Raw genomic sequence first — 24,912 nt, forward strand, 5'->3', positions numbered from 1 at the left:
ATATATATATATATATATATATATATATATATATATATATAATCATGTCTCCTGGTATATTTGTCCCTTGTCCTAGGCTCCACCCTGGTATATATGTCCCTTATCCTTGGTCCCATGCTGGTGTAAGTATCCACCATCCTGGCATATTTACCCCCCCCCCGCATCCTGGTATATATGTCCCCCATTCTGCCTCTGTTCTTTAACCCCTTAATGACAGCCAATACGTCTTTTTACTGACCTGAGTTATAAGAGAATAGCATCCCCATACCGGTGACAATCCAGCAGCTGTCGGCTGTACACTATAGCTGACAACTTGCTGCATCAGCCACGGTCAGTGTTGTCACCGTCCATATCTGTTTATCCCCTTAGATATTGCTGTCAATAGTGACTACATCCTATAAATGGTTAACGGAGTGTGGGAGCTCCCTCATTAACTCCATTGGCACCCTGAGATCATGATTTTGTCGTCCTGATGATTGCCATGGCAATTCACAGCGAAATAGCGGCCTTAGAGTCTGCCGGCTATAGTGGCCTGTTCAAACGTTAGCGACATTTAGATGATAAAAATACATTTTTTCATTCCTGTTATGCCACTTTGCATTCATTTCTTAACAACACCTGAAGGGTTAATAAAATACCTGACAGCAGTTTTCGATATGTCGAGGGGTGCTGTTTACTTTGGAGGTTCTCCAATATCTAGGACCCCAAAAGTCACTTCAAACCTGAATAGGTCCTTGAAAAAATAAGTTTTGTAAATTTCCTCGAAAAAATGAAAAATTACTGCTACATTTTTAAACCTCCTAAAAAGCTAACAACATAAAATAATATTTTAGAAATGGTGCTGATATAAAGCAGACATAAGGGAAATGTTATTTATCAATGTTTTACTGTGGTATGACTATCTGGATTAAAGGGATAATCATTCAAAGTTTGAAAACTGCAAAATTTTTTTACATTTGTCAAATTTCTGATATTTTTTATAAATAAACACAAAACATTTAGAAATAAATTTATCATTATCATAAAGTACAACATGTCACAAAAAAAAAAACAATCTCAAAATCATTGGGATCTGTTGAAGCATTCCAGAGTTATTACCACATAAAGGGACACTGGTCAGATTTCAAAAATTTGGCCCAGTCACTAAGGGGTTAACCCCTTTATGACATGCGCCATGTATATATATGGCGCTGCGAGAGCTGCGTTCCTGCAAAGCCCAGTATATGTGACTCGCCCCGGAGGCCGTTGGGTACTCTGTGCCGGGCCCGTTGATGTCAATTGGAGATGTCACAGTGGCAATGACCCGGTCCATGGCCTCAGGCAGTCAATGTAAAAGGGGAGGATTGATGGGGATAAAGTTATTGTAGTGATTCGTGACGCCACCTGTGGTTTGTGGTCTGTTTGACCAGCGCTGCAGTGTTGCTTCTCTGGAACAGATGTTGTGATGCAGCTGAGATGTAGAAGCTCCCCACAGGTAGAGCTGTAGTCCTAGGGCAGTATAGATGAGTGGGTAGATGGTGAGGTAGTGTAGAGAGGAAGATGTAACAGTGCGGGAAGCGTGGCGCAGAAAGAAGGCGGAGGACACAGTGGCATGTAATTCCAAGGCTTTACTCAGTCTGGTGCACACAGATGCCTGCTTCAGTGCCGTGTCCTCCAGGTCAGGGGCTCAGCCAACTCCCAGGCAAAGTGAAGTACACCCTTCCAGCACTCCTCCAACATGTGCCTTCTCTGAACTTCTCCTCACTAGCGCTTAATAATAATAAATTTTATTTCTATAGCGCCGACATATTCCGCAGCACTTTACATTTCAGAGAGGATTTGTACAGACAATAGACATTACAGCATAACAATCACATAGATTATAACAAATACCAAGAGAAATGAGGGCCCTGCTCGCAAGTTTACAGTCTATGAGGAAAAAGGTAGACACGAAAGGTGGGTGGTAACAATTGCCCTGATTGTTTGGACCAGCAATAATGTTAAGTGTGTAACAGTACAGACACAGAGGGCTAATGGATGCATAAAGCATGTGGGAACATGATGCGGGGAACGTAGTGTGGTGTAGTAACCACTGAGTCCGCTAGGGAGCGCTGTGTGGATGACCCAGGAGAAAGGATGAATGGCAGAATACTGAATGGCCGTTATGTATCTCAAAGTGGGTGGCTTTGGGATGGAGACTTATGTGTTGATCAGCAGTGATACTGCTGAGGTGTTGTTTCAATGTGTAAGGGAGAAGTCTCCAGCTAACTAGAGAGATGGGCGAGCCAGGTTACCTACAAACCCACCCAGGGGGTGTGTTTAAAGCACTGTTGTAAAGAGTGTGTAAAGGCTTGAAGGACCTGTGATGAGGTCAGAGGCATGTGACCCGGTGGGCGTGGCTATGGACCATATAATGTGGCCAGGATCGGTCTCATGGGGTGAATGCTTGGACCCGGTTGGTCCAGAGTGGAAGGTCCCACTGAGATGGGGCTTCCTGCCTGACAGCACGTGTGGACGCTGTGAGTAATGGCTGCAAGTGCCTGAGAGTTCCCTGGAGGGAATGAATGTCTGCAGTATGGAGAAGCAGCCATGAGAAAACCCTGACAGGGTGAGATATAACTGTGAGGCTGAAAAGCCTGCATATTGGACATTGCTAACAGAGAGAAGCTCTGTCATGGACGCTATGCCGTTTATATATTGCTGGTCATGGTTTATGATGTTTAATAAACCGCATGGACTATACTGGTTTATGGAAAAACTGTGCCTGATCGGATTTTGTGGCTGCCAAGCGAGTGATCCCCTACTTAAATGACAGCGCTACCTCACATGTGGTGGAGAATTGCAAAGGGCAATATTGTAGCCTTGTTGCTAGGGGCAACGGAAAAGGACTGCAAAGTTTCGGTTGCTAAGGGCAACGGTTTCCGAAGGCATATGTTACAGTGCTGGCAAGGCTGAACCAGGAGGGCTGACAGTTGGGGAAGCCACTGCCCGGCTGTGGTTCTGGAACCGTGGGGCGGCCTAGTGAGTAAGGCACTGTCCGAATCGGTGAGCCCGTTTCCCCAGGAGAAAGAGACTTATAGGATACCTCTGCGGTAGAGGGGTCCGAGAACCTGCGCGGCCAGCAGGTGACGGTCGTGAAAACCATGTTGTACTGACCGGGGTCAGTGAGAAAGAGACTGGTGATTGATAGGGTGCCTCTGTGGAGAAGAGGTATCCGAGGACATGTGTGGCCGACACAGGTAACGGACAGGTGTTCGTGTTGTACTGACCTGGGTGAGTGAGTAAGACTGTGTACCTGGAGGGTCAGTGTTGGGAGATTCTAGGAGAAGAATCGACTCCCTGGAGCATGAGGTATGACCTTGGACCTGGTGAGGCGTGAGTGTTGGGCAGTCTCAGGCAGGAGATTGAAGTCCTGAAGAGCACCCGCTGAGCCCCTGGACCTGGTGAGGCCGGTGTGTTGGGAAACCCTGGGAGGAGGGCCGCTCCCTGAATAGCACCCGGTGCGCCCTGTGTGTTGGACGGTCTCAGGTGGAGACAGTACGTCCTGAATAGCACACAGACAGGACACGTGAGTTTTTGTGTTTTTTTTTTTTTTCTTCTTTTCTCAACTCAGCCTGCAGTGGCTCAGTGGGAGTCAAGAAGGTGACAAGTGGCTTCCGGTAACTCGGCAGGGTTACGAAGGGGACAAGCGGCTTCCGGTGGATCGGCGGGTCCACAAAGATGGCGCAGCAGGAGCTGTGGCAGCGCCAGAAGGAACTGGTGTGGTGTCGGTGATCGGTGACAGCAGGAGCTGTGGTGGTGCCAACAAAGACTTGTGTGGTATCGTAAAAGAGACAAACTGTTGTGTGAACTGTGGTCTAAGGAGACCGGTATAATGGACATGGGGAAATCCCGAAAGGGGGCGGTGGCCCAAATCGGGGTGGTGGCTCAAAAGGGGGTGGAGTCCCAGAAGGGGGCGGTGACCCAAATCAGGGTGGTAGCCCAAAAGGGGGTGAAGTCCCAGAGAGGGGCGGTGACCCAAATTAGGGTGGTAATCCAAAAAGGGGTGGAGTCCCGGGAGGGGGCGGTGACCCATATTGGGGTGGTTCAGGAAATGGCAGCACTGGTTGCCTCAGTGGGTATGTCTGGGGAACCGCAGTGTGTCTGTATGAGTTTTGAGGAGTGCGGCATGTATTTTCAGGATAATGACGGGCCACAGGTGTGTACCGTGATGCTGCACCGGGAAGGAGTCTCTGGTAGACTGGACGCAGAGAATCATGTAACTCTGACAGGAACTCCGCTCGTTTTATCTCTACCGAGAAAAACGCCAGGGTTCGCAGTAAACATGGGGTCACGGTGAACTATGCAGTAGAACGAGTATTGTTTGAGGGGACCAAAGGTGGTGTGTGCCAAGGGGGCGGGATCCCACGGGACTTAGTCTATGCCTTGGAGAGGGGCCGGGACTTTGTTTTGTTCGATGACGTATGGTCGGACGATGGAGATGTTTCGACTGTGGGGCCAGCAGACACTGAGACAGTGACGGCTCCTGACGTGGACAGGTCAGAGGTAGAGCTGACCGGGAAAAGAAGTACATCTGCCCAACTGACGGACCTGACGTCTCGTGACAAGACAGATGGTGGGCTGGGAGATGAGGTGACTGGAGTGGACACACGGTCAGAGGGTAACTGGAGGGTTGACTCGGATGATCGGCGTGACTCACTCTAGGGGTGACTGTGGCTCTGAGAGAGAAAGGGAGTGCAGACTAGGTGACCTAGAGAAAGAAGTCTTCGAGCTCAAAGGTCACCTGGCATCGTGGCAAGTCTGAATAAGTCCCTCAGAGAAGAGGTAGGAGTACTAACAAACTGTAAGAGGTCTTCTGCGGGAGAAGAAGTGGGACAAAGACTTAACAGCGGCCAGGCCTGAGTGAGGAATCGTGTGAAGACAAAAAGAAACTGAAAAGTATGGAAGCAGAGGTGATTCGTTTGCAGATGGAGCTTGCTGCTGCAGAGTGTGCTAAAAGACAAGCACAGCAGGAAAAAGATGAACTGGCTGATGTGATTGCCAACAACAGAGGTGAAAGTGCTCTGGCTTTGGAAGAAAAGAGGTGGTTAGAGTCTCGCATTGTTCAGCTTGAAGAAGTGGAGGAAGAACACTGCAACGTTGAATTAGCCAATGACAAGCTGAGAAAGGCCACACTTCAGGTTGACCAGATGGATGCTGATCTGAAGACAGAACGTAGTAAGGCTCAGAAGAATGAGAATGCCCGTCAGCAATTAGTTCGCCATAATAAGGACTTAGAAGCAAAGGTTGCACTACTGGAGGAACAGCTTGATGCCGAAATTAAAGTGCGACAATCTGCTAGCAAACAAGTACGTCGTACGGAGAAAAAAAATGAAGGTTGTACTAAGGCAAATGGATGATGAAAGGCGTAATTCTGTGCAGTACCAAGACCTGGCGGTGGGAAATGATGTGCGTCTGAAACAGTTGAAACGCCAGGTGGAAGATTACACCGTAGATTACAGTGTGAACTGGAGGTTGCTACAGAGACAGCAGATGCAAAGAACTGTGAGGTTAATTCACTGAAAAGTAAACTTAGATGTGGTGGGGTACCATTTGTTACAAGATGCGTAGATAGAGAAAGGATGGTGACTAACCAGTGTCTGACGATGCAGACAGACCGTGACTGGAGGGTCAAAGCCAATGACCGATATTCTGACTGCTGGAGGCGGGGGAGGTCTAACGTAGGAATGAGGCCGTATGACAGATGGAGACGGTTCTCTCGACCTGTGGGGCAAGGTGTAGTGAGTGCCCGGTCGCGAGACCCTGGTGTAATGTGTGTTCAACCCCACAAGTTTGAACAGAGGGGGAAGGTATGTGGTGTAGTAACCACTGAGTCCGCTAGGGGGCGCTGTGTGGATGTCCCAGGAGAAAGGATGAATGGCAGAATACTGAATGGCCGTTATGTATCTCAAAGTGGGTGGCTTTGGGATGGAGAGTTATGTGTTGATCAGCAGTGATACTGCTGAGGTGTTGTTTCAATGTGTAAGGGAGAAGTCTCCAGGTAACTAGGGAGATGGGCTAGCCAGGTTACCTACAAACCCACCCAGGGGGTGTGTTTAAAGCACTATTGTAAAGAGTGTGTAAAGGCTTGAAGGACCTGTGATGAGGTCAGAGGCATGTGACCCGGTGGGCGTGGCTATCAACCATATAATGTGGCCAGGGTAGGTCACATGGGGGTGAATGCTTGGACCCGGTTGGTCCAGTGTGGAAGGTCCCGCTGAGATGGGGCTTCCTGCCTGATAGCACGTGTGGACGCTGTGAGTAATGGCTGCAAGTGCCTGAGAGTTCCCTGGAGGGAATGAATGTCTGCAGTATGGAGAAGCAGCCATGAGAGAACCCTGACGGGGTGAGATATAACTGTGAGGCTGAAAAGCCTGCATATTGGACATTGCTAACAGAGAGAAGCTCTGTCATGGACGCTATGCCATTGATTGCTGGTCATGGTTTATGATGTTTAATAAGCCGCATGGACTATACTGGTTTATGGAAAACCTGTGCCGGATCTGATTTTGTGGCTGCCAAGCGAGTGATCCCCTACTTAAATGACAGCGCTACCTCACAGTGGTTATGGTAAAACTTTTGACTGTGCCACCCAGGGATAGATTAGGTTAATGTGTTGAGGCGGTAGGCCAGTCTGAATAAATGCGTTTTCACGGAATGCTTAAAATTGTGGGGATTGGGGACTAATCGTATTGGCCTGGGAAGTGCATTCCAAAGAACTGGCGCAGCACGTGTAAAGTCTTGGAGATGGGAGTGAGAGGTTCTGATTATTGAGAATGCTAACCTCAGGTCATCAGCAGAACGGAGGGCACGGGTAGGGTGGTATACTGAAACAAGGGAGGAGATGTAGCCATGGAGTGCTTTGTGGGTGAGGGTAATAAGTTTGTACTGGATTCTGGAGTGGATGGGTAGCCAGTGTAATGACTGGCAGAAGGTAGAGGCATCGGTGTAACGATTGGTAAGTCAAATGATCCTGGCTGCAGCATTCAAGACAGATTGGAGAGGGGAGAGTTTGGTAAGAGGGAGACCGATTAGAAGAGAGTTACAATAGTCGAGACGAGAATGAATAAGAGAAACAGTAGGAGTTTTTGCAGAGTCAAAAGAAAGAAAAGGTTGAATTCTAGAAATGTTTTTGAGGTGCAGATAACAAGAGTGAGCCAGTGATCGGATGTGGGGGGCAAAGGAAAGCTCGGAGTCAAGTATGACCCCAAGACAACGGGCATGTTGCTGGGGAGTAATAGTGGAACCACACACGGAAATGGCAATGTCGGGTATAGGTACATTAGTAGAGGGAGGAAACACAAGGAGTTCAGTGTGTGACAGGTTCATTTTCAGATATAGTGAGGACATGATATTAGACACAGCGTTTAGACAATCGTTGGTGTCTGGAAAGGCTGGCGTGATGTCAGGAGAAGAAGCGTATAATTGGGTGTCATCAGCATAGAGATGGTACTGGAAACCAAATCTACTGATTGTTTGACCAATAGCGGCAGTGTACAAGGAGAAGAGGAGGGGGCCTAGAACCGATCCTTGAGGAACCCCTACTGTAAGGGGAAGGTGAGAGGAGGAGGAACCAGCAAAAGATACAGTAAAGGAGCGGTCAGAGAGATAGGAGGAGAACCAGGAGAGAACGGTGTCCTTGAGGCCAATGGAACGGAGCATAGTGAGGAGGAGCTGATGATCCACAGTGTCGAATGCTGCAGAGAGATCCAAGAGAATTAGCATGGAGTAGTGACCATTATATTTAGCTGTTAGTAGATCATTAGAGACTTTAGTGAGGGCAGTTTCAGTGGAGTGTAAAGAGCGGAAACCGGATTGGAGAGGGTCGAGAACAGAGTTTTCTGAGAGATAGCGGATAAGACGGGAGTGGACCAGGCGTTACAGGACTCTAGAGATGAAGGGAAGATTAGATACAGGTCTATAGTTAGCGGCACAGTTTTGGTCGAGGGATGGTTTTTTAAGTAGTGGATGTATGATGACATGCTTAAATGAGGAGGGAAAGATACCAGAAGAGAGAGAGGTTAAATATTTTAGTTAGGTGAGGGGTGACAGCAGGGGAAAGGGACTGGAGGAGATGTGACGGAAATGGGTCACTGGTGCAAGTGGTTGGGCGAGAAAATGCAAGGAGCCTGCTTACTTTTTCTGTGACTGGTTCAAAATCAGAGAGTGAGCTAGATGTAGTGGGGGAGGGAGGACAGTGCATGGTATGAGGTGATTGGGAGATAATTTCCTGTCGGATCAGGTCAATTTTTTCTTTGAAGTAATTGGCCAGATCTTCAGCTTGGAGCTCCGTGGTTGGGGCCTGTACTCTTGGGTTGAGTAGAGAATGAAAAGTATCAAAGAGACGTTTAGGATTATTGGACAGTGAGGTAATGAGGGTGTTGAAATAGGTTTGTTTGGAGAGGTGAAGGGCAGTGTTGTATGTTCTAAGCATAAACTTATAATGGATGAAATCTTCGTGTAGATTGGTTTTTCTCCACAGACGTTCGGCACACCTGGAGCACCGCTGCAGGAAACGAGTTTGCAGGGTGTGCCAGGGTTGTCGCTGTCTGTGTTGTGGTGTTCTATTTATAGGGGGTGCAAATTCATCCAGGGCACTTTGAAGTGTTTCACTGTAATGCTTCAATGCAGAATCAGGACATGAGAGGAAGGAGATAGGGGCCAATGAAGACTGCAAGTTCTTCAAAAGTTTCTGGGTGTTAATGGCCTGTATCTTTCTATAAGTATGGACAGTGGGGGTGACCTGAGCAGCCTGGCAGTTCTTGATAGAGAATGAGAGAAGATTGTGGTCAGAGAGCGGGAGAGGGGAGTTTGAAAAATCATCCACTGCACAAAGCCGAGAGAAGACCAAGTCGAGGGAGTTTCCGTCTTCATGCGTTGGAGAATTAGTAAGCTGTGAAAGGCCAAACGAGGAGGTTAGAGATAAAAGGTGAGTAGCAGATGGGGAGAGGGGAAGAGCAATGGGGATGTTGAAATCTCCCATGATGAGGGTAGGGATGTCACAGGAGAGAAAATGTGGAAGCCAAGTGGCAAAATGATCAAGGAACTGTTGACAAGGGTATGGAGAAGGGGGTGTAGAGTCTGATGGCATGAACCTCAAAAGAAGGGAAGACTAGTGAGGGTAGTTGAGGGATAACCTGAAAGGTACATTTTGGTGATAGGAGGAGACCAATGCCTCCACCTGCTCTATTGTCTGATCTTGGGGTATGAGAGAAGTGTAGTCCCCCATATGAAAGAGCAGCAGCAGAAGTGGTATTGTCTGACTGCTGGATCCAGGTTTCAGTAATAGCCAGAAGGTTAAGAGAATTAGAAAGGAAAAAGTCATGAATGAAGGAGAGTTTGTTACACACTGAGCGAGAATTCCAAAGTGCACAATTAAGAGAGACAGATGGCATGCAGGGATTATTAAGAAGATTAGAGGGGTTTCTGAGTGTAGCAGTTCGGGGGTTTGACTTTCTGTAACATGGGGGACCAGGGTTGGGAGCAATGTCTCCTGCGACTAGGAGAAGGAGAGTAAAAAGAGTGAGCAGATGGTTAAGTGATTTATGGGAGCGTCTCTTATGTTGAATGGTGGGACTGACTGGATCTGTGCAATTTAACAATGTGAAAAGAGCGTGAGTGCTATGCATAGGACAGGAAAGGAGTTAGGGGCCTATATGGATGGAGTGTAGAGTTAATGCCAGGGCGGTGGATGTGTGTGAATGCAGCTGCCAGGATATAAATTACACAAATGAATATGGTATATATTTGTTGTAATTCAAAGGTACAGGGAGTAGATGTATATAAATGTCTTACCTGTCTCCTGCCCTGTCTAACTGCCATGTTATACCTGCCTCGTACTTTGATACATGTACTTCGATTACATGTGCATAAATGCTCCCCCAAGCTATGTCTGAATATATAGGAGGCTAAGGCTTAGATTTTTTTTTTTTTTTTGTTCTCACGCTTCTCGTTAATCAATCAAACTAAATTGAGACAGCAAGACCCAATAAATGTTGTGGTCAGATAAACAGATGTCCAGCACTACATGGATCTTAAAGCACTTTGAAAAGTTTCTTGACCTCACAACATAAGGGGACAAGCAGAGTAAGTTGAAATAACTATATACCAGATATAAGCTTGCATAGTTGAAAACACATATATAGCATTCAGGATTAACTGCTTGCTGACATTGAATGGAGTGGAGAAACACAGGAGTTGATTCAGAGCAGAGATCGAAAGAGCTTAATCTGAAGTACTTGTAGTTGTGAATTAAACTCAAGTTCCTCCTTCTTGATGTTACTTAGAACTCCACTCGTACGGCAGACAGCTGTAGCCCGCTTCGGGGACTTCCTACTACCATGTCCCGACTCACACACGTTGCTATTGTACCCCCTAGTCTTAAATGGGAATAAAGTGATGACAACTCCTATTCCTCCTGTTTCTGTTGCAGGAACATCAGTTTCCATACAGCCTCGGATACCGGTCTCCGGACCATGCGCTTTAATTTAAGGAAGGGCTCTGCTCTCACACTTGTCCTCAGTTCTCTTCTCCCCACGTTCCTTACCAATCTATCTACCTTCTGAAGAATCAGGCGTTCTCTTGCTCTTTCCCGTGCCCACAGCTCCAACTCACAACAGTCGGCTGAAGCACTTGCTTTCACTCCATCCCTCTCTGGGGGTCATCTCTCACTAACTGACCACTTCCTAACATTCTCCCGCTCTCTTGTGCAGTCTAAGCTCCACCCACCTCCCAGCACTCCTCGTGTTCCAAGCAGTGAGCCACAAAGGGTGCTCTGCTACACTACTGGTGTGTGGGATGTGAGTGTTGGAGTGTGGACAGGTGTCTCCACCTTACCTGGATAGTGGGGTACCACACCTCAGGAGGAGATGCAGTACCTCTGTAGCAACTGAACCCTCAGGGGCGCCACATATGTACGGCACCGCTATTTCTGGTCACCGCACTGGATCACACGATAACCAAGTTAAGATGCACGTACTGCCCCCCCCCCCCGCGACAGCGATTGCTGTGATGGGCTGATCGATTCTAACTAGCCAATCACAGCAATGTGACAAAGCTGTAAAAAAAACGTGTGACTATCGGTGGATACCGCGTCCTCTCTCCACACCATTTCCCTGATTGATATAGCTATATCATCACTACTCAAGTCCTCCACCTTTGTTTAGGGGACACTTTGCCCTGTTGTCCCACCTTACATTTTTGAAGGTCGCTGTGACCGAAACGTCTACTGTATGTACATTTTTCCACTGCATCCACATTGTGTGTGCCAAGTTTATATATAACTTTATATGGATTTGGATCCTACTTGAGCACCATGGACATAGTTGTGCTAACAGTCATGTTCATAGGAATCCAGTTTGACACCACTGGCCTCACTGAAATTGAGTGTTTCTAATTGTTTTTCAACGAGGATGTAATAAATCTTATGGTGGCCTAGACAAACTTGTATGCCCAACAATTTGTCACCCAAAGTCCCACGTCATCATACGCCAGATGGGCCCCTGTAAATGCAGCAGAAATTATGAGATTTTGGGGGAATTGTGCTGCATAAGGCTAAAGTTAGAAAAACAGAGCTTCGGCAATTCTGGAGAACTGATATACTCTACAGGACACCGGTATTCCGTATGGCCATGACAATGCCTCGATTTGACACGATCCAAAAATGTTTGCATTATAGTGATGATGGGCAGCGTCCTCCCCGAGGGGATCTTAACTTTAATCGTCTATATAAAATTCGGCTAGTAGTTAAACACTTCAGCAGAAAATTTTCTGAGGCAAACACACCGCCAAAGGGACAAAATTGGGTAACTTGTGGCGGATTTCCACTGTTTAGGCACATCAGGGATTCTCTAAACACAACATGGGGCCCGCAGACCATGCCATCAACATCTGCATTCCAAAATGTCACTCCTTCCAAACCCTGTCGTACTGAGTACGTCGGGGTATCGGCGTACTTAGCGGAAGTTGTACAACAATTTTTGGAGTCCATATTCTCCTGTTACCCTTGTGAAAATTAAAAAAATGGGGCTAAAATAACATTTTTGTGGAAGAAATGTGTGTGTTTTTTTTTTGTTTTCACGGCTCAATGTTATAAATTTCTGCTCACCACACACCTAAATAAGTTTTGTGAGGTGGGGTGTAGTTTCCAAAATGGGATACTTGGAGGGGGGCGTTTCCACTGTTTAGGCACATCAGGGGCTCTCCAAAGGCGACATGGCATCTTCTCTAGATTCCAAACAATTTTGCGTTCAAAAAGTCAAACTGTGGTCCATCCCTTCCGAGCCCTGCCGTGCACCCAAATAGTTGTTTTTCCCCACATATGGGGTATTGGTGTACTCAATAGAAATTGCATTTTTTTTTTTTTTTGTTGGATCCATTTTCTCCTGTTACCCTTGTGAAATTAAAAAAAATTGGGGCTAAAAGATGATTTTTGTGGAAAAAAATGTGTTTTTTTTCCTCTTAATTTTTATTTTCACGAAATTTTGACAATTTTTAAACTTTAACAAAAAAATAAGTGATTCTACTCATCTTCTCTCTGCTCCCCCCCCACGCAGCTTCCTCTTCTGAAGCCGACAGCTCACGTCAGCGTGCAAACAATGGGAGTTCATGATGTCACTGCCAACTGCATCCCCAACTCCGCATATATTATACCATAGATTGTGGCAGATTTTCAGCTCACAATTCACTCTCAAAATCTGCAGCAATTCAACAGCATGTGAATTCACCTTCTGCTGTATTGCTACTGATTTTCAGTGTGGCTTATGCACTGAAAATCTGCTGCAAGTTACAGTACAACATGTTTGGCGTTGTGGCATGCTGGTTGGTGGTGGGTACTCTTTAAGGCCTCATTCACACTTCAAGTTTCATCAGTGATTTTCAGCAGAATTTTATCACACTTTGTTCCAATTTTCATCAGTTTTTTCATATGTAAAAAAAAAAAAATCCCTTATTTCATAATCAATTGCACTCGGGTAATGTCCTAGTGTGTCCAAATTTTTTCACAGATCCATAAACTTGCATTGGTGATTTTCAGCTGACGCTTGCATCAAGATCCCTCATGTTGTCTCGATTTTGTGCCAGCCACAAAATCACGGAAAGTCAATGGCCCGTAGACTTTCACAGGTACGAGAGTAATCCATGAAAAACCCGGATAGCACTCATACGAGAAACAGTAACTTGTGAACGAGGTCGAAACTTGAATGTGCTGATAATTTGCCTGTACAGTGTAAAATAATGTTACCTTCTGATTGTCTATTATATAGGATTTGCCAGATTTGGAAGATGGGGACATTAGTGAGCTGCCCCCAAACATGCTGGAGAACATTACTACTAACCAGGTATGTACTAGGGCATGTGCCCATGGAGCAAACATGCTGCCGATTTTCTCCCGCGTAAAATATATATATATATATATATATATATATATATATATATATATATATATATATATATATATATATACTGTATATACTCTTGTATAAGCCAAGATTTTCAGACCATTTTTTTGGGCTACAAGTCCCCCTCTCGGCTTATACACAAGTCATATACCTGGGGGTCGACAGGGGAGGGGGAGCGGGGGTGTCAGAGATCATACTGACCCCCCTGACGCATCTCTGCAGCCCCCCACCGCTTCTCCTACGGTCTCCCTTGCTTCCTTAAGCAGTGACGTGGTACCGCTCATTAAACTCATGAATATGTGCATATTTATGAGTTTAATGAGCGGTACCACTTGACCGCTGAAGGAAGGAAGGGAGACCGTAGGAGGAGCCGGGCTGCAGAGACCGCGCCAGGAGGGGGTAAGTATATTCGATATTCACCTGTCCCCGTTCCCACGCTGCTCACCGATGTCTGCTGTATCCTGTGTCAGTGACGTTTAGCCAGCAGAGGGCGCGATGACGTGGTTAGTGTGCACTGCGCCCTCTCCTTGCTGAACAGTCACTGACACAGGACACAGCAGACAGCGGTGAGCAGCGATGGACCCAGGACAGGTGAATATCTCAGGTGCTGGGTCCTGAGCGAGGGGCGACACTGGCACTTGGCCCCCAGCGAGGAGAGGGTAGTATGGCATTTTTTTTTTTTTTTTTGCAGCAGCATATGAGGGCATAATATATGGATCATCTTATGGGGCAGCATATGGGGGCATATTCTATGGGGCAGCATATGGGGGCATATTCTATGGGGCAGTATATGGGGGCATAGTCTATGGGGCAGCATATGGGGGCATAGTCTATGGGGCAGCATCTGGGGGCATATTCTATGGAGCAGCATCTGGGGGCATATTCTATGGAGCAGCATCTGGGGGCATATTCTATGGGGCAGCATATGGGGGCATATTCTATGGGGCAGCATATGGGGGCATATTCTATGGGGAAGCATATGGGGGCATATTCTATGGGGAAGCATATGGGGGCATATTCTATGGGGAAGCATATGGGGGCATATTCTATGGGGAAGCATATGGGGGCAGCATCTGGGGGCATATTCTATGGGGCAGCATATTGGGGCATATTCTATGGGGCAGCATATGGGGGCATATTCTATGGGGCAGCATATGGGGGCATATTCTATGGGGCAGCATATGGGGGCATATACTATGGGGCAGCATATGGGGGCATAGTCTATGGAGCAGCGTATGGGGGCATATTCTATGCGGCAGCGTATGGAGGCATATTCTATGGAGCAACATATGGGGGCATATTATATGGGGGCATATTCTATGGAGCAGCATATGGGGGCATATTCTATGGGGAAGCATATGGGGGCATATTCTATGGGGAAGCATATGGGGGCATATTCTATGGAGCAGCATATGGGGGCATAGTCTATGGAGCAGCATATGGGGGCATATTCTACACTGTGTTCCAAATTATTATGCAAATTGGATTTAAGTGTCATAAAAATGTTATTTTTTGTTTTTCAAATAAACTCATAGATGGTATTGTGTATCAGGGCTCTTTGGATCACTGAAATCAATCTCAAATGCCTGTGATAATTAGTTTACCAGGTGAGCTCAATTAAAGGAAAACTACTTAAGAATGATGTTCCACATTATTAAGTAGGGCACAGGTTTCAAGGAATTTAGGAAATAAAAAGGATCTCTCTGCTGCTTAAAAGCATCAAATAGTGCAATGCCTTGGTCAAGAGAAGAAAACATTAGATATTTCCCAAAAATTTAAACGTGATCATTGTACTGTTAAGAGATTTTTGGTTGATTCTGAGCACAGACATGTTTGTGCTGATAAAGGCAGAATGAGGAAGGTTTCTGCAAAGGCAAGTTCATTGGATTAAGAGAGTGGCTGCTAAAAAGCCATTACAAACCAGCAAACAGATATTCAAAGCTGCTGGTGCCTCTGGAGTCCCTCGAACCTCAAGGTGTAGGATCCTTCAAAGGCTTGCTGTGGTGCGTAAATCTACTATTCGGCCACCCCTAAACAGTGTTCACAAGCAGAAATGGTTGCAGTGGGCCCACACATACATGAAGACTAATTTTCAAACAGTCTTGTTTACTGATGAGTGTCGAGCAACCCTGGATGGTCCAGATGGATGGAGTAGTGGATGGTTGGGGGATGGCCACTATGTCCCAAGAAGGCTGCGACGTCAACAAGGAGGTGGAGGAGTCATGTTTTGAGCCGGAATCATGGGGAAACAGCTGGTAGGGCTCTTTAAGGTTCCTGAAGGTGTGAAAATGACCTCTGCAAAGTATATAGAGTTTCTGACTGACAGCTGTCTTCCATGGTATAAAAAGCAGAAACATGCCTTCAGGAGCAAAATCATCTTCATGCATGACAATGCACCATCTCATGCTGCAAAGAATACCTCTGAGTCATTGACTGCTATAGGCATAAAAGGAGATAAACTCATGGTGTGGCCACCATCTTCCCCTGACATCTACCCTATAGAGAACCTTTGGAGTATCATCAAGCAAAAGATCTATGAGGGTGGGAGGCAGTTCACCTCAAAACAGCAGCTCTGGGAGGCTATTCTGACTTCATGCAAAGAAAAAAAAAGCAGAAGCTCTCCAAAAACTCACAATTTCAATGGATGCAAGAATTGTGAAGGTGATATCAAAGAAGGGTTCCTATGTTAACATGTAACTTGGCCTGTTAAGCTATTTAACTCCAAAATATCCTTTTTGTTCAGTGAATGTGACCTCCTAATGCTGCAAATTCCACAAATGAGCATTTTCAGTTCTTTAAAACATATCAAAAGTTTAGAAATTCTACTGTGCCTAATAATTTGGAACAGTGCAATTTGAGTTTTTATTCATTTTGGAGATTATACTGTTATCATTGGGAGGTTTCTTCAATAAAATTTGATGTATACTCTAACCGGTGATGACTTTTATTAGACTGACTGACATTTGTACCGACTATTTAGGAAAATCAGAGAAAAATATCATTTGCATAATAATTTGGAACACCGTGTATAGAGCAGCATATGGGGGCATATTCTATGGGAACGCATATGGGGGCATATTCTATGGGGAAGCATATTGGGGCATATTCTATGGAGCAGCATATAGGGGCATAGTCTATGCGGCAGCATATAGGGGCATATTCTATGGGGTAGCATATGGGGGCATATTCTATGGCGCAGCATATGGGGGCATAATCTATGGAGCATTTTATGGAGGAATAATCTATGGAGCATCTTATTGGGGCATATTCTATGGAGCATTTTATGGGGCCATAACCTTTATGGAGCATTATGTGGGGCATATTATTCTATGGAGCATCTTATGGGGCCCATCATTAACCTTTGTGCAGCATTATATGGGGCGTATTTTGTATGGGGCATCTTATGGGGCCATCATGAACTGTACGAAGCATTATATGGGGCTCCTGATTCAATATGGATATTCAAAAACATTTAACCACTGATGTCTCAATTAATTTTACTTTTATTGGTATCTCTTTTTATTTTTGAAATCTAGCAGTAGCTGCTGCATTTTCCACCCTAGGCTTATACACAAGTCAATAAGTTTTCCCAGTTTTTTGTGGCAAAATTAGGGGGGTTGGCTTAGGCTACTTTCACATTAGCATTTTTTAGGGCTGCGCTTTGTGCACAATAGAAATGCATGCAAAAAAACGCATCATGCGTTTTGCATGCTTTTTCGTTTTTTAGGCGCATGCGTTTTTAACCAGTTTCTAGCCATGTTAACTCAACGCATGCGATTTTAAACACAGGCGTGCGCATATCCATGCGCACGCCAGCGTTCCCATAGACTGTAATGCGTCATTTAGTCGCATTCTGTGCTCAAGCGTGCGCATGCGTTTTTTTTTACGCCTTTGGACGGACCTAAAAATGCAACAGCTTGCGTTGGGCGCGCCTAGGCACACACTACAAAAAGCGCATGCGCACGAAAACGCATACGAGCAAGAGCAAAGCTAGACCATGCGCCCGCCATGTTAACCATAGGGCGCATGACGCATTCGCATAGACGCGCACGATGCGCTGCGCTAAAAACGCTAATGTGAAACCAGCCTTATACATGAGTATATACGGTATTTATGTGTGTGTGTTATTTATTTATATATATATATATATATATATATATATATATATTATAACGTTCCACCATGTGAGTGGTCGGGGATTACCCACTGAGGCAGGTCTTGGCGGTAGACACTGGCACATTCAGGGTTAAAACGAGTCCTTTCGGTATATTTGCTCCATAAACCTCACAGTAACAAGACACGGTTTCCAGCCTTCACAGCAGTCAAAAGCAACATAAACAGTCCTTAGCTGGGCTGTGTTCCCTCAGACCCTGTTCACACACAGGCCAGGGCAATGTCCATAGCAGAGCTCTATCTGCAGCCAGACACAGGAATAGCCTTTAGCTCAGGCGAAAGCAAGCATAACAATGTCCTTTATTTCAGGCTCAGTCCTGGAGCCTCAGAAAAACACAGGAGGCTTATCCCTCCTCACATACAGCCAGTATACATAGGCCTCACCGGGTCAGCAGCCTCAGCACGTGGTCTTCAGGAAGGTAGCCCACCTTCCTCTACCTAGGCCTGCCAGGACCTTCCACATGGCCCTATCAGATCCATGCGCTCTCTCATGTGACCAGACCCCAGGTACCTTATATGGTCCATAACCACAGCCACAGGTGATCACATGACTATGACCTCACTAAAGGTCCTACAACCACTCACACTCTTTACCATAGTGTTCTTTAAACACACCCCCTGGGTGGGTTTGTAGGTAACCAGGTCCCCGCCAATTTCTCTAGTTACCTGGAGACTTCTCCCTTATACATTGAAGCAACACCTCAGCAGTATCACTGCTGATCAACACAAGTCTCCATCCCAATGCCACCCACTTTGAGATACATAATGGCAATTCAGTATTCTGCTATTCATACTTTCTCCTGGGACATCCACACAGCGCCCCCTAGTGGACTCAGTGGTTACTACACCACTATATATATATAATTTTTTATTTATTTTTTTAAATTAAAGTTAATTGTTTAAAGGGAAATTGTCACCAGGTTTTTTCCATTTGAGGTAAGGCCTGTACCTTTCAGCCCTGATATACAGCATTCTAATATGCTAATTCCGTGTGTCAATATAGTACATACCACATATAAGTATTTTGGTTGGGAAGAGATAATATATGATAAAATTCAGTTACCAGTATAGTATATAATAGAAATCTGTATATTATTAATTGTATATCACTAATACAGTAAACATTAGGGGTCAAACATATGTAGATAATCAGCGTCACATAACTTGTGTATCAGTAATAAAAATGCACCATATGGACACATCAATGAGATAATTCTTTATAACTGCGCCAGAAAACCATAGCCATGAAGATCCCTAGAATGCTTTGTGTGGATGACACATCCCATGTCATCCACACAGTGTCCCTGGCATTGCGCTCCTGCGCATGCTTACTTCTCTGGGCAGAGTAAAGTACTTCAGTGTGCAAGCACCTAGGTTCTTCGGCCTTTTTCTGTGCATGCGCACTGTAGTACTTTGCTGTGCGCTCGACAGGGAGCACAATGCCAGGGAAACTGGATGACATCAGATGCGTCATCCACACAAAGCAAAATGGAGGTCTTCATCGCAAGAGAGGAGACACCGGACGAAGACAGCGACGCCCATCGGACTCGACGGCCCCATTGGTGAATATAATAGAAGGTATTTTTCTTGTCTTGTAGGTCATATTTGTCTTTTATGATTTTTCTTTACCTGTCCTGTAACAGGTATATCGTCCAAAGATTGAAGTGATATCTGCAGACAGCGATGAGAGTGATAGTGAGTGGGAGAAAGAAGACGTGACCACCGTCAGTGGGGACGACAACAAGCAGCTGACACACCATCTAGATATATTTACTACAAGTGCCATTGATGTGTCAGTGTCTGTGAATATTCATCCAGATGCTGCCATGTCCAAGCCTAAAAGTCCTCTTATCCAAGAAATAAGTAAAGAATGCTTGGATGAAAGAGGCAACGAAGAAAGTCAAAACAGGAAGCACGATCTGGACTCCATGGAGGCACTGACATCGGGTAATTAACTCATATTTCTTCTAGAATCTAGTTGGAGAACAATGTCAGGTCTCATGCGCATGACAAAATGCAAATATGAAGCCCTGCAATGGGGTGCGCAGAATAGTGATGAGCTGAGGTTTCCCCCGAAAGCACTGAAAACATTGCATCTAGAGGTAATTAAGACTGATGGATGACATTATACAGATCAAGCTGCTATTTTCAGAATAATTTTTATTTGTATATTGTTAACATATTCCGCAGCGCTGTACAATTCAGACAGTGCACGGACAAACAGTATCAGACATTAGAGAGTAACACATACCTCCCCAATTCAGACAAGAGGAGTGAGGGCGCAGTAGTGACGCCCCATCGACAGAGCAGAGCAGAAGAGACGGAACTGCTCTGTCGATGTCACTTCACAAGAAGCAGGTATAGTCTATGACCAGGAGAGAGCGTTCCGAACTGGGATAGATTGTTGCAAGGCAGCACAGGCTGGTAGTTAGCTTAGACCCATAGGGGGGAAAAAAAAGTCCAGGATAACCACTTGTAAGGTTCGCTCACACCAACCTGTACATTGGATGAATGCTATCCAATTTTTATCAGATAATCGCTCTCGGACCAACGTTTAGGCTGGTTTCACATTTGCGTTTTTTAGCGCTGGAAAAAAACGCATACCTGCGCATGCGTTTTTCCCCTATATTTAACATGGGTGCGCATACCTGCGCGCTTGTAAGCGCATGTATGCGATTTTCATGCGCTGCGTTTTTTTGGGGTGTGCGTTGGTATTTTCCAGACGCAGCATGTTGCATTTTTTGGCCCTGCAAAAAAGCGCATGCGCACATATGCGCACGTTTTGCGCTAAAAATGGCCATTATAGCCTATGGATGCGCATATGTGCGCACTGGCATGCTCATGTATGCGTTTTTTTGCATATGCGTTTTTTTTTTTAACCATGGAATTTAGGGGTTTGGGTTAGAGTTAGGGTTAGTTAAGGGGGTTTAGGGTTAGGGTCAGGGTTAGGGTTGGGGTTTGGGTCAGGGTTAGGGTTAAGTATGGTTTGGTTAAGGGTTAGGGTCAGGGTTAGGGTCAGGATTAGGGTTAAGTATGGTTTTGTTAAGGGTTAGGGTCAGGGTTGGGGTCAGGGTTAGGGTCAGGGTTAGGGTTAAGTATGGTTTTGTTAAGGATTAGGGTCAGGGTTAGGGTCAGGATTAGGGTTAAGTATGGTTTTGTTAAGGGTTAGGGTCAGGGTTAGGGTTGGGGTCAGGGTTAGGGTCAGGGTTAGGGTTAAGTATGGTTTTGTTAAGGGTTAGGGTCAGGGTTAGGGTCAGGATTAGGGTTAAGTATGGTTTTGTTAAGGGTTAGGGTCAGGGTTAGGGTCAGGGTTAGGGTTAAGTATGGTTTTGTTAAGGATTAGGGTCAGGGTTAGGGTCAGGATTAGGGTTAAGTATGGTTTTGTTAAGGGTTAGGGTTGGGGTCAGGGTTAGGGTCAGGGTTAGGGTTAAGTATGGTTTTGTTAAGGGTTAGGGTCAGGGTTAGGGTCAGGATTAGGGTTAAGTATGGTTTTGTTAAGGGTTAGGGTCAGGGTTAGGGTCAGGGTCAGGGTTAGGGTTAAGTATGGTTTTGTTAAGGGTTAGGGTCAGGGTTAGGGTCAGGATTAGGGTTAAGTATGGTTTTGTTAAGGGTTAGGGTCAGGGTTAGGGTTGGGGTCAGGGTTAGGGTCAGGGTTAGGGTTAAGTATGGTTTTGTTAAGGGTTAGGGTCAGGGTTAGGGTCAGGATTAGGGTTAAGTATGGTTTTGTTAAGGGTTAGGGTCAGGGTCAGGGTTAGGGTCAGGGTTAGGGTTAAGTATGGTTTTGTTAAGGATTAGGGTTAAGTATGGTTTTGTTAAGGGTTAGGGTCAGGGTTAGGGTCAGGGTTAGGGTTAAGTATGGTTTTGTTAAGGATTAGGGTCAGGGTTAGGGTCAGGATTAGGGTTAAGTATGGTTTTGTTAAGGGTTAGGGTCAGGGTTAGGGTTAGGGTCAGGGTTAGGGTTAAGTATGGTTTTGTTAAGGGTCAGGGTTAGGGTCAGGGTTAGGGTTAGTTAGGGTTTAGGGTTTGGGTTAGGGTTAAGTATGATTTGGTTAAGGGTTAGGGTCAGGGTCAGGGTTAGGGTTAGTAAAGTCATGGTTTGGGTAGTGTGAGGGGCCACCTAAAAATGTTGGAAAAAAACGCAAACGCGGTAAAAACGCATACAAACGCATAAAAACGCTGCGTTTTTTTCATGCATGCTCATAAAAATGCTTGAAAAAACGCAGCAGTTGTATGCTTATGTATGCGTTTTTTCAATGCGTTTTTTTGCGGGAAAAACGCGCTGCAAAAAAAAGCAAGTGTGAAACTAGCCTTAGTCAATGGGGCAGTGCTGATGCACATTTTCTTTCACTAAGGGTATGTGCAGACGATCAGTAAACGCTGCAAGTTGGACACTGCGTACTTCTGCAGCGCCCAACCCACAGCGTCCAGATGTTGCAGCATAGCGGATAGCATTTCAAGAAATCCCATGTCCACTGTGCGTCTAGAGACGCCCGCGGATCACCTGCAGAGACGGACATGCGGTACTTCTTTCCAGACCGCAGCATGCCTATTTATCTGGTTAGTCTCCACAAGAGAAATTTAACCCGTACAATGTATTGGACGCGGTGAATCCGCATGGTTCAGGGAACACATGTAGACTCACCTGCGTTGGATAGCCGGCAGCGCTTTGAATGCCATTCAAAGTGCTGCCAATTCCTGATCGTGTGCACATACCCCAACAGATTCTTTTACTCGCCATAAGTGAGTTTGAGCGAGTATCACATGCTTGAAGCAAAGTTATTTACCCACAATTTTGGGAAGGTGCCAACAGTTTTGTCAGGCCCATTTTTGGGATTTTGTGTGAAGTTATTTCTAATTTTCCTATTTTATTCTAACACACAAAGGAAGTGAACATTTGTATAGCAAAACATGTAATTGCAATAATTTTCTGGGAGAAATACTTGATTTTCTTGAACAATTGTAAGGGTGCCAACACTTTCAGCCATGACTGTATCTTCAAATTCTCAGTGGTTCTTGCACCATTTACAAGTACAGTATATAGCACATATTTAGTAAATGTGTCGGCCTATCTGAAGATCATCAGAAACTAGGCCGAATGAAATATCTTGCACAAGTATGTAGGGGCCCACTATGAAAATCAAAACAAGGTGATTTTAATGGTTTAGTTGCCATTAATGCACCGCTATGCCCCCTCAATTTGTATACTGAACACTTTGTCATATCTTGATTGACAGCACTCAAGCTAGTGCTGCCTGACCTCAATTAGAGGCTCTGCACAGACACTGCAGCCATGCTCGCATTGTGTCATTGCCGCCGGCTATCATCGCCGGCTCCTGGCTGCAGTACAGTAGTGAGCGGCAGCCAGAGACAGGAGCCAGCAATAATAGCCTCCAATGGCTGCAGTGTCAATGCAAATTGAGGTCAGGCATCACTTAAGTGCTGTTAATCAATATATTAATAGTTGTAAATATTTTTCTCTCAGTGATTTAGTATTCAGTTCTTCAAAACTTTTTATTCATTCGCAGAGAATTGCAAGAGCAAGGGCGAGACAGCGGAGGACTACTTAACTCCTGGGAAGGAGACTGGAGAAGTTTATACATATGATTTGGATTAAAAAGCAGAAAATGAGGAAGGGGGGTTGATAAGGTTATAATTATGTTCTGTTTTATGGTGAAGAATGTTCTTTGTTTCTTTGTGGAAATACATAATATGAAGACCTGTTTTTTTTTCATCCTTTTAACCCACTCACGACATATGCCGTGTATATGTGTATATATATATATATATATATATATATATATATATACACACGCATGCCCACTACTGCTTTTTGGCTTTGCCTACAGTTGGGCAAAGCATACTGCACACGCACGAGAACCCATTTGAATGCGCAGACGCGAAATCTCTACGCGATCTTCGATATTCATGGCAAGGAATGCGTACATCAAGCCAAGGAGGGGTGGAGTGAGGGAACAGAAGCGACGCCCATCGGTCCGGACCGAACTCATTACCATACAACGCGGGAGCAATAAAAAAGGTTTTTATGGGTGATACATGGGGAGTCAAGGGGTTTCAGTAGAATGCATAGCTGACAATTAACTGATATTTTTAGCTGATAGGCCAAAAAAGAGGTGACAGGTTCCCTTTAAAGAAGAAGTTACATGTCTGTGAGAGCTAGAAATCTTGCATGTATTTAGGTGACCAAATACTTACTTTCCATGGGGGTGCGTCTTACAAAGCGTACATGCCTTACCATAGGCCGTGATCAGGGGGTGTCCGGCGGTTGCTGGCCCGTGCTGCGGGTGTCTCCGGTGCCCAGCAGTGCTGCGTGTCTGTCCGGCGCTGCCCGGGGCACTGCCGACATTGTGCGACAGGCCAGAGCCCCGGTTCCCCTGTGTGTGCGGTGGTTCTGGTAAAAAATGGCCCCAGCGCTTGCGTAGATGGGATCTCGGGACCCAGCTTTCGAGAGACTAGATCTGAAATCTCATATATATATACATATATACATATATATCACACACACTACCGTTCAAAAGCTTAGGGTCACTTAGACTTTTTTTTATTTTTGAAAGAAAAGCACAGTTTTTTCCAATGAAGCTAACATTAAATGACTCAGAAATACAGTGGGGCAAAAAAGTATTTAGTCAGTCAGCAATAGTGCAAGTTCCACCACTTAAAAAGATGAGAGGCGTCTGTAATTTACATCATAGGTAGACCTCAACTATGGGAGACAAACTGAGAAAAAAAAATCCAGAAAATCACATTGTCTGTTTTTTTTTCCTTTTATTTGCATATTATGGTGGAAAATAAGTATTTGGTCAGAAACAAGCAATCAAGATTTCTGGCTCTCACAGACCTGTAACTTCTTCTTTAAGAGTCTCCTCTTTCCTCCACTCATTACCTGTAGTAATGGCACCTGTTTAAACTTGTTATCAGTATAAAAAGACACCTGTGCACACCCTCAAACAGTCTGACTCCAAGCTCCACTATGGTGAAGACCAAAGAGCTGTCAAAGGACACCAGAAATAAAATTGTAGCCCTGCACCAGGCTGGGAAGACTGAATCTGCAATAGCCAACCAGCTTGGAGTGAAGAAATCAACTGTGGGAGCAATAATTAGAAAATGGAAGACATACAAGACCACTGATAATCTCCCTCGATCTGGTGCTCCACGCAAAATCCCACCCCGTGGGGTCAGAATGATCACAAGAACGGTGAGCAAAAATCCCAGAACCACGCGGGGGGACCTAGTGAATGAACTGCAGAGAGCTGGGACCAATGTAACAAGGCCTACCATAAGTAACACACTACGCCACCATGGACTC

At 45.4% G+C, this 24,912-nt stretch overlaps 1 protein-coding gene across 3 annotated transcripts in view; it reads left to right on the forward strand.

Annotated features, from left to right (window-relative positions):
• DNAAF1 (dynein axonemal assembly factor 1) overlaps positions 1-23,308 on the forward strand; it is a 69,332-nt gene extending 46,024 nt beyond the window's left edge. For 2 of the 3 annotated variants that reach the window (XM_073581878.1, XM_073581886.1), the window contains exons 10-12: positions 13,281-13,355; positions 19,232-19,535; positions 23,114-23,308. In XM_073581878.1, coding sequence (XP_073437979.1) covers positions 13,281-13,355; positions 19,232-19,535; positions 23,114-23,202 — 468 coding nt within the window. In that variant the 3' untranslated portion in view covers positions 23,203-23,308. The remainder of the gene's footprint in view (positions 1-13,280; positions 13,356-19,231; positions 19,536-23,113) is intronic. The other variant, XM_073581893.1, reaches the window with a different exon arrangement.
• Positions 23,309-24,912: the final 1,604 nt, after the last annotated feature.

Source organism: Dendrobates tinctorius, unplaced genomic scaffold (assembly GCF_039654945.1).
Source record: "Dendrobates tinctorius isolate UK_male_01 unplaced genomic scaffold, ASM3965494v1 ptg000009l, whole genome shotgun sequence".
Taxonomy (NCBI): domain Eukaryota; kingdom Metazoa; phylum Chordata; class Amphibia; order Anura; family Dendrobatidae; genus Dendrobates; species Dendrobates tinctorius.